The sequence below is a fragment of the Protopterus annectens genome, chromosome 5.part0 (assembly GCF_019279795.1).
Source record: "Protopterus annectens isolate FY-2018-M chromosome 5.part0, PAN1.0, whole genome shotgun sequence".
Classification (NCBI taxonomy): Eukaryota; Metazoa; Chordata; order Ceratodontiformes; family Protopteridae; genus Protopterus; species Protopterus annectens.
Window position 1 is genome coordinate 1,449,611,697 of NC_056735.1, and position 13,864 is coordinate 1,449,625,560.

The window sequence follows — 13,864 nt, forward strand, 5'->3', positions numbered from 1 at the left end:
GAATAATGACTTGAATTTTCCTGTATTGGTTGTTTTCTGCTTACTAGACCTCTGGGGTATTTGATGCAGTTATAAGTTATAAGCTACCTTACTTGAGCAACTTTTTTAATGTTTCAAACAGTTTTTTAGTTACCTGCATATTTTTGTTGCGTTTGAACATTGTGTGCTTATTAATGCATTTCACAAGCAGTAAAGCATGGCAACAAATGGTGTAATTATGTAAGACATTGTGAATTATGAACTGGAACATGCATATCTGTATTATAGTTTTTAACCTCAATTAATTTCAGTTTATTGGTTAAAAAACTCCCTTTTCTGGGTGGTGCAAGACCTACATCTTCAGAGCAATAATGTACAAAGTAACGTGTAAATGTTAAAACAGGACAGAAATACTAGCTTTTTCAACTAGATTAACGATAACCCTCCAACACTAAAGGCAGATTATCTGTGTGTATGGCAAAGTGGCAGTTGAAGCATTTATTTAGGGAAGTTAGGAAAGTAGAGAGAGATATGCCAAATGTAATATTTTTCATTAGAGTGTCATATATGATTTTAGCCAAGAAAATATGTCATTTTTGATGAATGGATTTAACAGCACAATGTATAACCCATTCATAATGGAAGTAATAGACAAATAAAAATGTTCATATTATATTTCCATTTCCACTCGCATCTTCTCCTACTCACCGCCATCATCTGGTATGCTCCCCCAAACATATACATTAGCTGTTTTCCTTCTGGTGTTCCAAACATTACCATTTTCTCTTCTTTGCTTGGAGCAGTATAGATAGCCATTCTCTATACAGTTATAACTTATCTATTTTCAGGGGCAGGAAGAATGACTATTTCTCAGGTAACATATTCACATGTCTTACTGAGTTCTGAGGCAACTGAACTAAGACCTTTTAGTAGTGGGTGTCTTTATTCTTGTTTTTCTGTGCTATTTGGAGCTATTTGAGGACATAATCTAGTAACTGTTTTGCACCGTTGTTAAACTTTTCACACAAATAGCATATTTTGTTACATTATTGTTTGTGAAACTGTAAAGTTAATGCTGCACTGATTGAAGAATGAGGAAGAGAGACAATGATCTGGGAGTATCAGTGCACTGTCCTCCAGGATTTGAGCGCTTAGGGGGTCAGTCTTAAACACTCGTCATCAGCACTGCAAACAGTTCTGTTCATGAGATGGTAGCTGAACTCAGCCATCTTACATAAAGTACTGTTTCTCTTATAAAAACTAGAGAGAAAAATAAATGTACAACATGAAGTCTGATTTAATTGACATCCATGGTACTGCAACCTGTAACACTAGGAACTGAATTAAGAGCAAGCACAAATAGAGAGCTGGTCAAGTGACTGCATAGCCAGAGTTGTCCTTGCATACTTGCTCACAGAGACAAAAGTTGTGTCTCTAAGTGATGTAATTGGTACAACAATTGGGTACATTTCAGGATGTAATAGTGTATACCTTGCCAGCATAGACATTTTCTATTCCCCATATGCAGAGTTCAGTGTGAAAAGGGGAAAACAAGAACATGAAACCACACTTGAACAGCAGCTTGACTTGATTCACATTAGACTAAGATGGAAATGCAGTGTCAGTGGTGCAGCAAGTAGCACTCTCACCTGTGGTGCAGGAGGCTTTGGGATCTATTCCCACACCAGGTAGTTGGATTGCTAACAGTGCAGTGCAGCATAAGGGGGGGAGGGTGCTGCACTTCTGAGTATGTCAGCCTATGGGTGAGACTTTAAACTGAGGCACCATCTGCCTGAGTTGATGGGAGCTAAGGTGGATGCAAAATATTCCAGGGCACCTGTTGAAAAGTTTATGAGAAGTAGTGTGATACCACCTCAGTCTCCCTTAAAAAGAGGCTACTAACCAAGTGGGACTAACCAAGTTCACAAAGGATAAATAAAACAATAAAATAAAATTAATTCTTGTTCTACCTTTTGCTTCTGAAATTGAACTCTGCAGAAATATATGCTATTTCTGTCCATAGCCTAATTCAAGTCTATGTGCCTTCGCCTAGGAACTGTGGGTTCAGTGAGATTATAAGGAAAGGGAAGCCATTCACATAAACTACCCAGGAGCTGGAACTAATAGTATCAAATTAATTATTTTAAAATATTGTATATTCTGTTTCAGGATGAACGTCTTACCTGCCATGGGGAACCATTTGAGGAAGCTGTCAAGTTATCAGCCAAGTCAGAGCAATTGGTAGCCATTGGAATTAATTGTTCTTCCCCTGAATTAATAAGTCCTCTACTGACATCTGCAGAAAGAAGCAAACATCCCAGCATAGACTGGATTGTGTATCCTAACAGTGGTGAAAGCTGGGATGTCAACAGCGGGTGAGTAATTTTATCCAGCTGGTATAAAAATACTGGTCATGCTTTCATGTTAAAAAAATGAAAAGTGTTTTAGTAGAGCAGTGCCGTCCTAAAGGCACAGTGACCTTTACTTGCTTTTACTCTTAATCCATTTAAATCCCTTTATCTTCCTCTACTGGGAGGTAGCTTAATCTCTCTAACTAAAGGAATTTCTGGTTCTGCATTTTGGGAGATGCTTGTACGTTTGTCGCATAATCCTGTTCTGTCATATGTAATACTCATAAAATGGGCTACAAAGTAAATCATTTGCTATATTTATCATAAAACTAATAAAGATCATTCTGTGTATAGTTAATTTTGCAGATACTCAAATGACAAGCAGTATGAGTGATAGGTTTTCATTACTGAAGAAAAGCATTCCTTTAAGTGTGGTTTAAGATAACCTATTTCTTAACTTGGTAAATAATTTTACTTATACTTCTGTCTGCCAAAAGAGTTCCACAGTCCTGTTATGAACTGCATTCAAACTGACAGAAAGCTGATTCTGTAAACGTGCTGTGTTTATGGCACTGTGAAGGCGAATGAAGAAGAATGCAGCATCACTTTTGGAATTGAAATGAGCATTAAAAATTTTGCAGATTGTGCAGGGATTTCATATAACTGTAATGGTTTACCTGAGAGATTGCCCACTGTTGCTTGAAGTAGGCTGTATGTGCTGCCAGGGCTGTGCCAAACCATCTGATGTATTCTATGACCATATGTAACCTGCTAGGAAGTATCTTTTTAAGAAGTATCAGGTCTAACTTGATAGTATTAAAGTGCCGTACTGGATATATTTTTATATTAAATTTGTCAAAGCATGCATCTGTTCATCTTTACACTGGACTACTGAGTTATGGTTATATTAATGTGTAGCTGTTTTAATAGTTTATGATTTTAACATTAGGTTGTCTTTTTTATAAGAATTTAAATTATTTTGTTTCTCACATAGCTGGCAAGTATGTTCTTCTAAGAGAAGTCTTGCTTCATTAGCAATGGAGTGGAAACAAATGGGTGCTACATGGATTGGTAATGTTTTTGTTCCTTTTCTTTAAGATCTATATTTTTTCCAGAATATAACACAAAATATAAAATTGATATTGAGGATGGCTTTGCAGTAGGTACAATTTAACGTCACTGTTTGATATAAGGATCACAGTATCAGTACATGGGGCAGGATTCACGAAGGCTTGCATGGAGTGTAAGAGACGTGCAACACTCCATGCAAGCCTCGCGATCCAGGAACAGCCCTAAGCTCCGTGTAAGAGACCAGCTAAAACGTCTCTTACACGGACTGGGCGTGGACATGCTAAATACCTCACTTGCATCCGAAAGGTATGCAAATGAGGTATATTAGCGATCCACGAAGCAGAAACCAGTCCGTGTAGGAGACGTTTTAGCTGCAGAAATGTATTCAGTTGACAACTGAGTACATTTCTGCAAATTCCACAATGGAGCGATGTCAGCTACAAATAAAGGTTGCATATGACTCAGGCAGCATGCCAATGGCCAAATATGTGGCCATTGGCAAGATAACCCGATGCAAAAATATTAAAAATATAATTTTTTTTTTCTGCGATCCCCGATGTTTAAACCCAGCGCAGCCCCGCGCAAATGGGCTGTGCTGTATAAAACCACAAAAAAGAAGGTTATAAACCCACAAATGTGGGTTTCATGCAATACATGGAATGACAATGCAGGGACCAGCAGACCAAAACCAACATGGCCACCGTGTAGTGGTTGCTAAGGGGGGAAGCTGAGTCTAAGACATGTAACTAAGCATTAGTAGGTAATCTCATGTAAATGAGGGTTCGGATACTGAATCTCACAGTCACATACCAAATGAGCACAGTCTGAGTAGTGTAAGAGATACAAAAGGGGGAGGAATAGAGTAGGAGATAGGTGACATCACAGGGGGGAATGGTAGAAAGAAATGCAGTTCATTGGAGGCCAGTGTAACATGACAGATGACAGGCACAGATCATGGAAAGAGGTGTGCCACTAGATAAGTCATGGAAAGTCAAGAAATGGAAGGTGTACACTGTTACCTACACCAAAGTTTCTTGCTGGCCGTGCATGCGCACGTGTGCGCGCCATGAAGTGCGAGTAGGACAGGGTGCGCGCGTGTAAGGCAGTGTGAGCATGTGGGAGCGGGTTGGGAGATGTTTAACACTGTTTGTGCGGGTGTGCGCACGTGTAAGGCAGTCTGAGTATGTTGGAGGCTGTTGGCAGACGTGTAACAGTGTTTGCGCGGGTGTACGCGCGTGTAAACCTGAATAAGTAGATTCTGAACCATATAGGCACGTGTGCACACGTGTAAGACACTGTGAGCGTGTTTCAGATAGTATGCACGTTGCTCCCCCCTGAGGAAACAGAGAGGAAAAAGGAAGCAACAGAATTAATAGGAAGCTAGCAGGGATAACTGCTGAAGCTAGCAGGTGAAAATAATTAGAAGCAGGCAATTACACAGGCAGAATAGTAGCCCAGCCCAGCACTTAAAACTCTGCAAACAGTAGTGTAGGATGTTTCCATTAAGAGACACTGCAAGACAGAAGTAAGCTAATAGAAGTGAAAACTGAAAAAGCTTCACTCAGAGCAGAAATGTTAGGGGCTGCCATAGCTGTCATAATGAGACATAGGCGACTTGCTGAGGGTGGTGACAATGCAGATGGTGCCAGACAACTTACAGTGAGGAGACGGAGAAGAGTGTACAGGCCCAGGGTCACCTACCATGGGTTACATGAGCTGGAGATAGTAGAGTGCTATAGAGTGGACAGAGAGCTCCTGCAGCAAATTGTTGAGCTGTGCAGGCCACACCTCACACACAGAACCAACAGAGGGTAACCCATCCCAGTGGAAACCAAGGTATGTGTTGGCCTAACAATACTAGCAACAGGTACCTTCCAGAGACCAACTGGCGATATGATGGGGATATCACAGGCATCAGCCTCCAGGGTACTACACCAGTTCCTGGATGCCATGTCAGCACATGTCGGTGATCATGTATATTTCCCCAATGCCCGTGAGGTATTGGCCAGCAATATGCGTCTCTTCCAGCAAATAGCGGAATACCCTGAGGTACTGGGTGCAATAGACTGCACGCACATACGCATCAAAGCACCAGCCGGTGAGCGGGGTAGGGCCTACATTAACCGCAAGGGCTTCCCCTCCATCAACTGCCAGGTCGTGTGTGATGCCCAGGGCATAATAATGAATGTGTGTGCTGGCTGCCCCGGGAGTTATCACGATTCCCACATCTGGCATTTGATGCAGCTGTACCAGACATTTGCCAATGGGGACATCCCACACGGACACCTAGTGGGGGATGCAGGTTATGCACTGGAGCCGTGGCTGATGACACCCATCAGGAACGCCATAATGAGGCACACGCACAAACACGTAATGTAATAGAGCGTGGTGTTTGGGCTGCTCAAGTCACGGTTCCGGTGTCTGGACACATCTGGTGGAGCCTTGCAGTACACACCAACTACATGTACCCAAATTGTCATGGTATGTGCTATGCTACATAATATGATCTTGCGAAAACAGCTGCAGCAGGACCAGCATAGGGCCAGGCCAAACAGCCCCCCACCATTGCCAAGGCCATCACAGGCAGAGCGTGACTCGGAGGAGGAACAACCTGAGCCTGCCCCAGTAGGCAGAAGGAGGCGTGCCCAGTATGCCCTGGCCTTGGCAAAGAGGCAACGATAGCACATACACTGGCTCAGTAGGAACCCTGGGAATGATACCCCTCTGACTCACTCATATAGTAACAGGGATGCCTAACATGACACAACCTGCTCTCAAACATGTACAGGGAGTGTAGTATGTGCATCCAACAGAGGCAGCCCTGCAGCACCACCTGAGGCATGATTGCCATGTGTTAAGCAATGTAACACCATCTAGTATATGCAAACATGAAGACCCTGCCTAACATCTCACCCTCACCAAGCATGATGCCACACTATGAAGACAAGAAGATCAAGTACAATAATTGGCTGAAGTAATGCAGTCAGTCAAAGGGGAGCCAATGTGTTACAGGCTGGGAAGATATGCAGAGTTTGACATGATGCACCACCTGCTAGGGTGGCGTGCACCTATCATGCCATGCCCCATGGATACTGGCAAAGGCTGTCAGTACCCACAGCATGCCCTGAATAGGTAAGTCTCAAAACACAAACCCAACCTCATAGGTTCTACAAGGGATAGGAACCTAGATGTAATACTACCCCATGACAGATGTATAAACAGCAAGATGTGTGCAGTGTAAACGCACACAGTAAGGAGAATGTAGATACTAGTCCTGTAATAGAGAACTGGGCAAGGCTCACACCAGCACCCTAACACTACCAGGTCACACCTCATACTGTGCTGTACAGCCGCAAAACATGGAACAAGCTACAAAAGGAGGGTGACTAGCAAGAAATGGCAAGGATAACCACACCCCCATGTTGGTACCACAACAAGAAGCAGCATGGAATATCCATGGTCAAATACCAGTGGCTAAAACTGCCTCGCAGTATATAGCCTGCTGCAGACCACTGTCCTAATACCAGGAACAGCACCTGGCCTATGTCGGAATACATGAATATATCAAGCCCCCCAAACCACATTATATTGCTCGACTGAAAATACCCAGACATACACCGGTAGCATTGTACTAGCACCAACACAGTAGGAGAAAATTACCCAGATTCCATAAACCAAAATGCCCAGGAACAGTGTACTACTCCCACAAGAGGGGTAAGCATACTGGATGTGATAATCAGCAACATGTGTACTGGATGGCAAGATAAGAAGTGTACCCCTCACTGGTAAGACCAGACCATAGAGTAATCACACTGGATATACACACCCTGACCCCAGTCCCTGGCCAGAATACCACAGTGAAAAACATGTGTAAAGTATAGGTTGCAGCCCTCAAAACCGATGTTGAATCCACAAAAGGCCCTGTGCAAGTGCAGAATATGGGACACACCACAGAACATGTTATACAGGCATTCCATGAACACAGCCAGGAATGCTTGGAGTATGCAATCACAAATAACAACAACACACAATGCCATACACACAGGCATCTGGCATGCTGGCCTCCAGCCATTACCAAACCATGCAAGAGAATGAGGAAGTTACCACATGATAGAGCAAACATAAAGAGGGAAGTAATCACTGACCAGTAGTATGGCAACAACATATGTCCACACATACAATCCACTAAGTCCAGCACAACAAGTATAATCTATGAATCCAGAGGCAATGTGACGCCAGTACCAAGTACACAGACAACTACAACACCCCCCAATAAATACAAACATATGTGATAGATGCATCCATGTATCCAAACCAGAGGTTGAGCTCCAACAACTCAGTACTGTCAACACTAGTCAGGAGGAGAAGGTAACCACATACACCACAAACCCAGTCCCACATAGACCTACCACAACTGTAAACCAAACACATAAACACAGACAAATATTCCTGGAGGCCTCAATTACAAACACACCACACCAACAGAAGCCTCCAAAGTAGATCATAAGCAACCACAACCTTCAAACATAGCACATGCAACTAGTAGTATGCAAAGCTGGTGTGCCAAACAGTCACAGGCCCGAAGGAGAAACAACATGCCTGATACAGTTGTAATAGGTGACACACAGCTGTCCCACTCACTAGACTGACCAAGGGAAAGGGTAGAGTAAGCTGCTTGTAGGTTGCCACAAAATGCCACTTAACACAAGTACGCAGGTCACCCCAAAGCAAGCAGAAATATGATGCACTCAATGTCCATGCTGGTGTGAATTACCTGAGATGTACCTCCCTGGTCAACATCAAATGAGACATGGATGGTCCCTCCGAGTATGTACCCCAGGGCGGGATGACACTGGCTGTGTGCAGCATCCAACCCTCACCAAGAATGATGCCACAGTACAAACACAGAATGCTCATGTTTAACAGCTGGCACAGTTACAGCTGTCAGTCCAAGAGGGTGTAATGTGTGTCTGCTTGAGATGTCAAGCATGACGAGCCATGCTGCTGTTACAGGGATGGCTGTCAGCTGTTACCCGTGTGCGTCTGGATACTGGATAAGGCCTATGCCGCCTCCATAGAGCCGTATGTAGGCAAGGCCAAAAAAACTACCCACCACCCTAGAAAACATAAGTGGTAGGAAACATAAGGGTAATGCTGACCAATGCCAGATGTGTAAACTGCAATATGCATGCCCCTGAGGCACTTCCCATTATGGAGAACATCGATGCCTGTCCAGTGACAGAAGCCTGCTGCAGGCCTAGTGATAGCACACCAGCACTACTAGGTTATACCACATACCATGTGTTATGGCCCCAACACCTGCACCAAGACATCAAAGGAGGGGGAGTATCCATATGCAGCACAGACACCCATATAGCCAGGTAACTGACAATGCACAAAGCAGCGGACACCACCCATGTGCACATAACTGTAGTCAAAACTGCTGTACAGTCTGTAGCATGCGACAGACCACACTCTCACACACAAGAACCCCACCCAGACATCCAAAGACACTGGACAGTATGAATGCCCCACCAAATACCAGACAAGGTACACAAAGTACCACATAGGTGTCAAACCATTATGTATGCAAGGAGTCATCAGGGACCTAGGGACACAGGTCGACATTAATCTGTCATGTGACAGCCACAATGCCAATGTGGCTATGAAGACTGTTGATACTGGACACCGTATCATGAAAGGATTCACATCAACATCAACAGAGGTCACTGTGCCGCTGTACTGTTCCCTTATCAGACCCATAATCTAGTACAATGACTCATATGGGATGTACCATACGTGACACCTGCAGCGGTTCGAAGACCTCATAGTTACCCCACCAACAGGATAAAGGGTGTGAAATATATGTCATATGCTGCCTGGCTGTAGACACCCCAGCTGACTGCAGTCACACACTGCCTACACAGAGGCATTGTATGTCTGTTGTACCAGGCCATGTCCAACACAGGAGTAATGGACATGCTACACCACAGGAAATCAAAGCCATTGGAGCTGTGAGAGTCACAGATGTCAACCTCAACACATAATGAAATAAGATGTGCTGGAGGGACAGATACATAACCCATAGGCTCCCCACACCCAGAAACAGGATCCCAATCCATGGTAGGCAGAGCCCCTCACTGACACCCCTCAACAGGAATATTGCCAAGTGGATGGATGACCGCACATGTATACTGGGGTCCCCACTGTGTCACGACCAGACAGAGGCACAGTGAAGAACCTCATAAATGGCCATAATTGAACATAGCAAGGGGTGGCGAAAGACACACACACTCTAGCTAGGCTTACTAATGGCCTAGGGTGTCTAGCCTACTATGAACCCATGAACCTATGAAGATACAAAACGTACAGGACACTATGGATAATCACAAGGCATACCCAACTGATGGTAGGAACCATGTTGGGCATCCACAGATATGCTCGCAATCACACAGATATTACAAACAACATACCAAACACACACACATATTGTTAACATACAACCTGTCAGGTGCAGTGCAAACACCCGGAAAGTGCAAAATACCTATCCCAGCAGATGGTCCCCTGACATTGCAGATGCTGAGGTAACAGCCATCATCTGCAAAGCAGAACACACAGCAGCAAAGGTATGTGATGGTGTCCTGTGCTGAGGCCAACATGGACCCCAAGAGTAATGGAATGCAAAATCACACTACTGGCCAATGTCAGCCTTACCACAGGATATGTACCCAAAGAGCAGTGTACAACAACAGTGGTCCATCACAACAAAGGTGTTGCCTGAATGGATACTCCAAACTACCACCCCAGGATCCTGACAAGCTTGTTCTGCACAGCTATGGAAAGGATCAGTATGTACCGCAGACAGAAGGCTAATGTGGACCTACTGATACTGGACCCTACACACTGTGGCTGTTGTAACTGCAGAACCGGCCCCTAAACATGTCTGACCCATTTGAAGCAGTCATTAAGGTCATTGATGAGGGCTATGTGGTCCACGCAGCATAGCTGGACCGTGCACATGCATCTAGACAATGCCGCACGTGTTCAGTATGGATATGTTCACCAGCTTAAATATACACCCCTATGTCAGTAGAGGGGTTGCAAAGCAGACCAAGGACAGAACTGACATGGTCAGACATGCCGCATCCATGTCAGACTACAAAGCGGATATGAGTGGCATCCCACAAGGCCTGGTCTTGGGCCCGTTCTGTATACATGTCCCATAGGTATAGGCCAACATGGAAGGACTGTGACTGAGCATGTATGCAGAGGAGTACAAACAGCCCACCATATCCGACCCCAGCTGACACAAGCAACCCACAAAAGGGCCACCTACAAACAGACAACTGTAGCCATAGCCATGTCAGCAAGCTAATCGCAGGACTGTGTATAGACAGCCACCGTGGATATACAGTAAGTGCCCACAAATTACCACACAGGTGTTAACCCATGAGGTACCTAACATGTAATGTGAGACCTGGGTACAAAAGGTGATAAATATCCTGCACTGGACAAACATGTGTCTGTAGTGTTCACAGAAACATGTACCATATACCCACCCAAACATGAAGGCTGGCAGATGTAGATAAGGGGAACTCACTCTGGCTCTGCAGCCATCCTCCATCAGCATCACAACTGACTACAATAGCCCCTGTGGGATATACCGCAGCAGACACCTCCATCAACTGTAAAGTCCACAACAGTACCCCACCAGGGGTAGCAAAGAGCATGAACAGATGCCATGTGTTGCCTGAGTAAACAAACTGCAGCCCCACACACCGCCATCCTTCCCAGCTACAGGAAAGCTGTGCCTGATGTATGAAGCCATGTCCAACCTGGAATGAATGAACATATTGCACCTTGTACAATCTGAATGGCAGTGAGCTATGCACATGAGAGACCTGAACCCCAGCACTGACATACATAGGACAAGCTGTACAGAATGATCCATAACACAGAAGGCACCCCCACACTTCAGTAAACTCCTGGTACAGGTCAGCCAGAGTGCCACATATCGACACCCCTCAAGAGGCATCCTGATGAGTGTATGGGAGATGGTAGGCTACCCTGGGTATCACTGTTATGTCAGAGGTAGACAGAGGCACAGTATACCAAACATGACATATGTAATGGCAAACTCCATTTATAATGTGTGTCGAAGGACAAACACACCCTGTGACTACCATCAGAAATGGCCTACGGAACATCGCTAGTGTTTGACAATGTCCACCCATGTTGTGGAATACACTAGCAATGTTGGACGAGCCTGGTGTAGGTAGTCCATATCTGAACATATTGCAACATGGTCATATGTGCACAACTGGCCCCTACACAGTCTGTTGTGCTCACTATGAAGATGTTAAGCAGTGATAGGACTAAAGCCCAGGATACTGTCCACCACAGTGAAAGTACCGAACCAGTACACTATACGGTACTACAGTGTTAGGTCATTATGAAAGTATGTTGAGAACTGTCTGCAAAGTATCCCATGCAATTCCTGCAGGCACAGTATAATCCCTGTTGTGGCAGACATGAAGCAGTTGGCCAGTTAGTACACAACATGACACCCAGCACACAATCATAAACGTGCGATAATGTCGAAGGTCACACACACCCAAATATGTGGTGGACTTCAGAGTGCAACATATGGAAAGCTCACACTGGGCATGCTCGCACACTTTGATAAATGAGGCATATGTCAGACAACATGCCATGGAAAGGCTGAACTGGGCATGCTCACACACTTAGGCCATATCTCCGTGTAGCAGTTGGCCACACATATCTGGTATTTGTATGTGTCAGTCCAGGAACCAACCACAACACAGCAATCAGCCCAGTGCACACAGTAAATGACCACAGAGACATAAGTGATATAGTGGATCGCCGTCATATGCAAACATCTGCCACAGATACACAAGTTGGTCATAGGAACAGGGAATGCTATGGCAATAAAGACCTGCAAACAGTAGAACAGCACAACAAATATTGTTCATCCGACAATTGAACATATGGGTGTAGAGGTCAATACTAGGCTTCTTGCCCCAGGGAATGACAGCTCAGCCAGAGTGTGCTTGGCATCTGCATCCCCAGGATAGTAGGCTACCGTGCCACTGTAAAGTAGGTCACAGAAGGCAACATGTGAGGCTAGTGAGCTGTGCCTCTGTCAAGCAGGGGCACCGTGGAGGTCTCAGGGATTGAATGTGCTAAGCCACAGCCATGTTGTCGGTGTGTGCTGTGAGAGGGTTGCTGAGGATCTCTGACAGTAGGTGTCCGTCAATAACAGACTGAGGAGAGCCCTATCTGCATTCTCTGGACGATTCCACTGTCAACACTGTGTTGTAATGAGTATGTGTGAATGAAGTGCCATGCTGGAACTGTCCACAGATGTCCTCCCTCTGTGGGCTACAGCTCTGCAATGTATTAGGTCACTCTGTCTGTTGAACGCATATATGGCGGTGTACAGCTGACAGGTGTCTTGTTGTGGAGCAGTCATGGGTATATGTGGGATAGCATGACCAATGCAAACTGTACACATGCTCATAGGATGCAATTGTCAAGGATTATGCTGAGTGGCCAGTATAGTCCTCCAGCATGGGTCCTCTGAAGTCATTCACCCCAGTCAACACAAGTGTAGAGTCTGCTTGTGCTAAACACAGTTTGTGTGCAGTGACAACCTTGCCTGGGGTGGAGATGAGATATGGATGTCCAGGGAAAGGTGGGTATGGTCAGATATCAACAATGGTGGTCTACCTCTGGTGTGGAACAGTGAGTACCCACATTGCAGATGGACAGGTGCAATATGTATTCACCCATGTGGCTGTGGTGTGTGGTTCTGCCATAGCACATGGACCCACAAATTGTAGTGGCTGTAGGGTAAAGTGGTAGAGGCCTGAGTAGTTCTCACACACAATATGCCTGTACCTGATGTTAACAACTGGAATGGTGTATGTGAATACCTGCATATCCTGGCACTGTTCCCAGGGAAGCTAAGTGTGTGTCCTGGATGTGGGTGTGGTGTTCTGGACTGGTTGTGTTGTGTGTTACAGGTCCTGTGGTCCCAAAGCATGGTATAGAACATAACCTGCCAGTGCGATGTGCATATCTGACCCTGGCGTAGGTGGCTGCAAATGCATATATATGCTATCCCCCACCTGACAGGTAGTACTACATCTACATACCTCTGTGGAAATAAAGATGTCAGCACCCTAGAAATACTACAGGTGCAGAACAGATGCCCAGTAATTCGGATAGTGCGCTCTGCTAATGCGTCTCCCTCAAGTGTCATAATATAGTTAGGTAGGGGTTCGAATCCTGCAAATGCTCAGTGTGTGTGTGTGTGTGTGTGTGTGTGTGTGTGTGTGTGTGTGTGTGTGTGTGTGTGTGTGTGTGTGTGGATGAGTGGGGTTTGTGTGTGTGAAAGGCTGTGAGAGGGAAATGTCCCTTTTGGCAACTGGGAAAACACA

At 45.0% G+C, this 13,864-nt stretch overlaps 1 protein-coding gene across 9 annotated transcripts in view; it reads left to right on the forward strand.

Moving 5' to 3' along the window:
* Positions 1 to 13,864, forward strand: part of LOC122801731 (homocysteine S-methyltransferase 1-like) — a 638,040-nt gene that overhangs the window by 229,712 nt on the left and 394,464 nt on the right. For all 9 annotated transcript variants that reach the window (XM_044071256.1, XM_044071255.1, XM_044071254.1 and 6 more), the window contains 2 exons: positions 2,149 to 2,354; positions 3,325 to 3,401. In XM_044071256.1, coding sequence (XP_043927191.1) covers positions 2,149 to 2,354; positions 3,325 to 3,401 — 283 coding nt within the window. The remainder of the gene's footprint in view (positions 1 to 2,148; positions 2,355 to 3,324; positions 3,402 to 13,864) is intronic.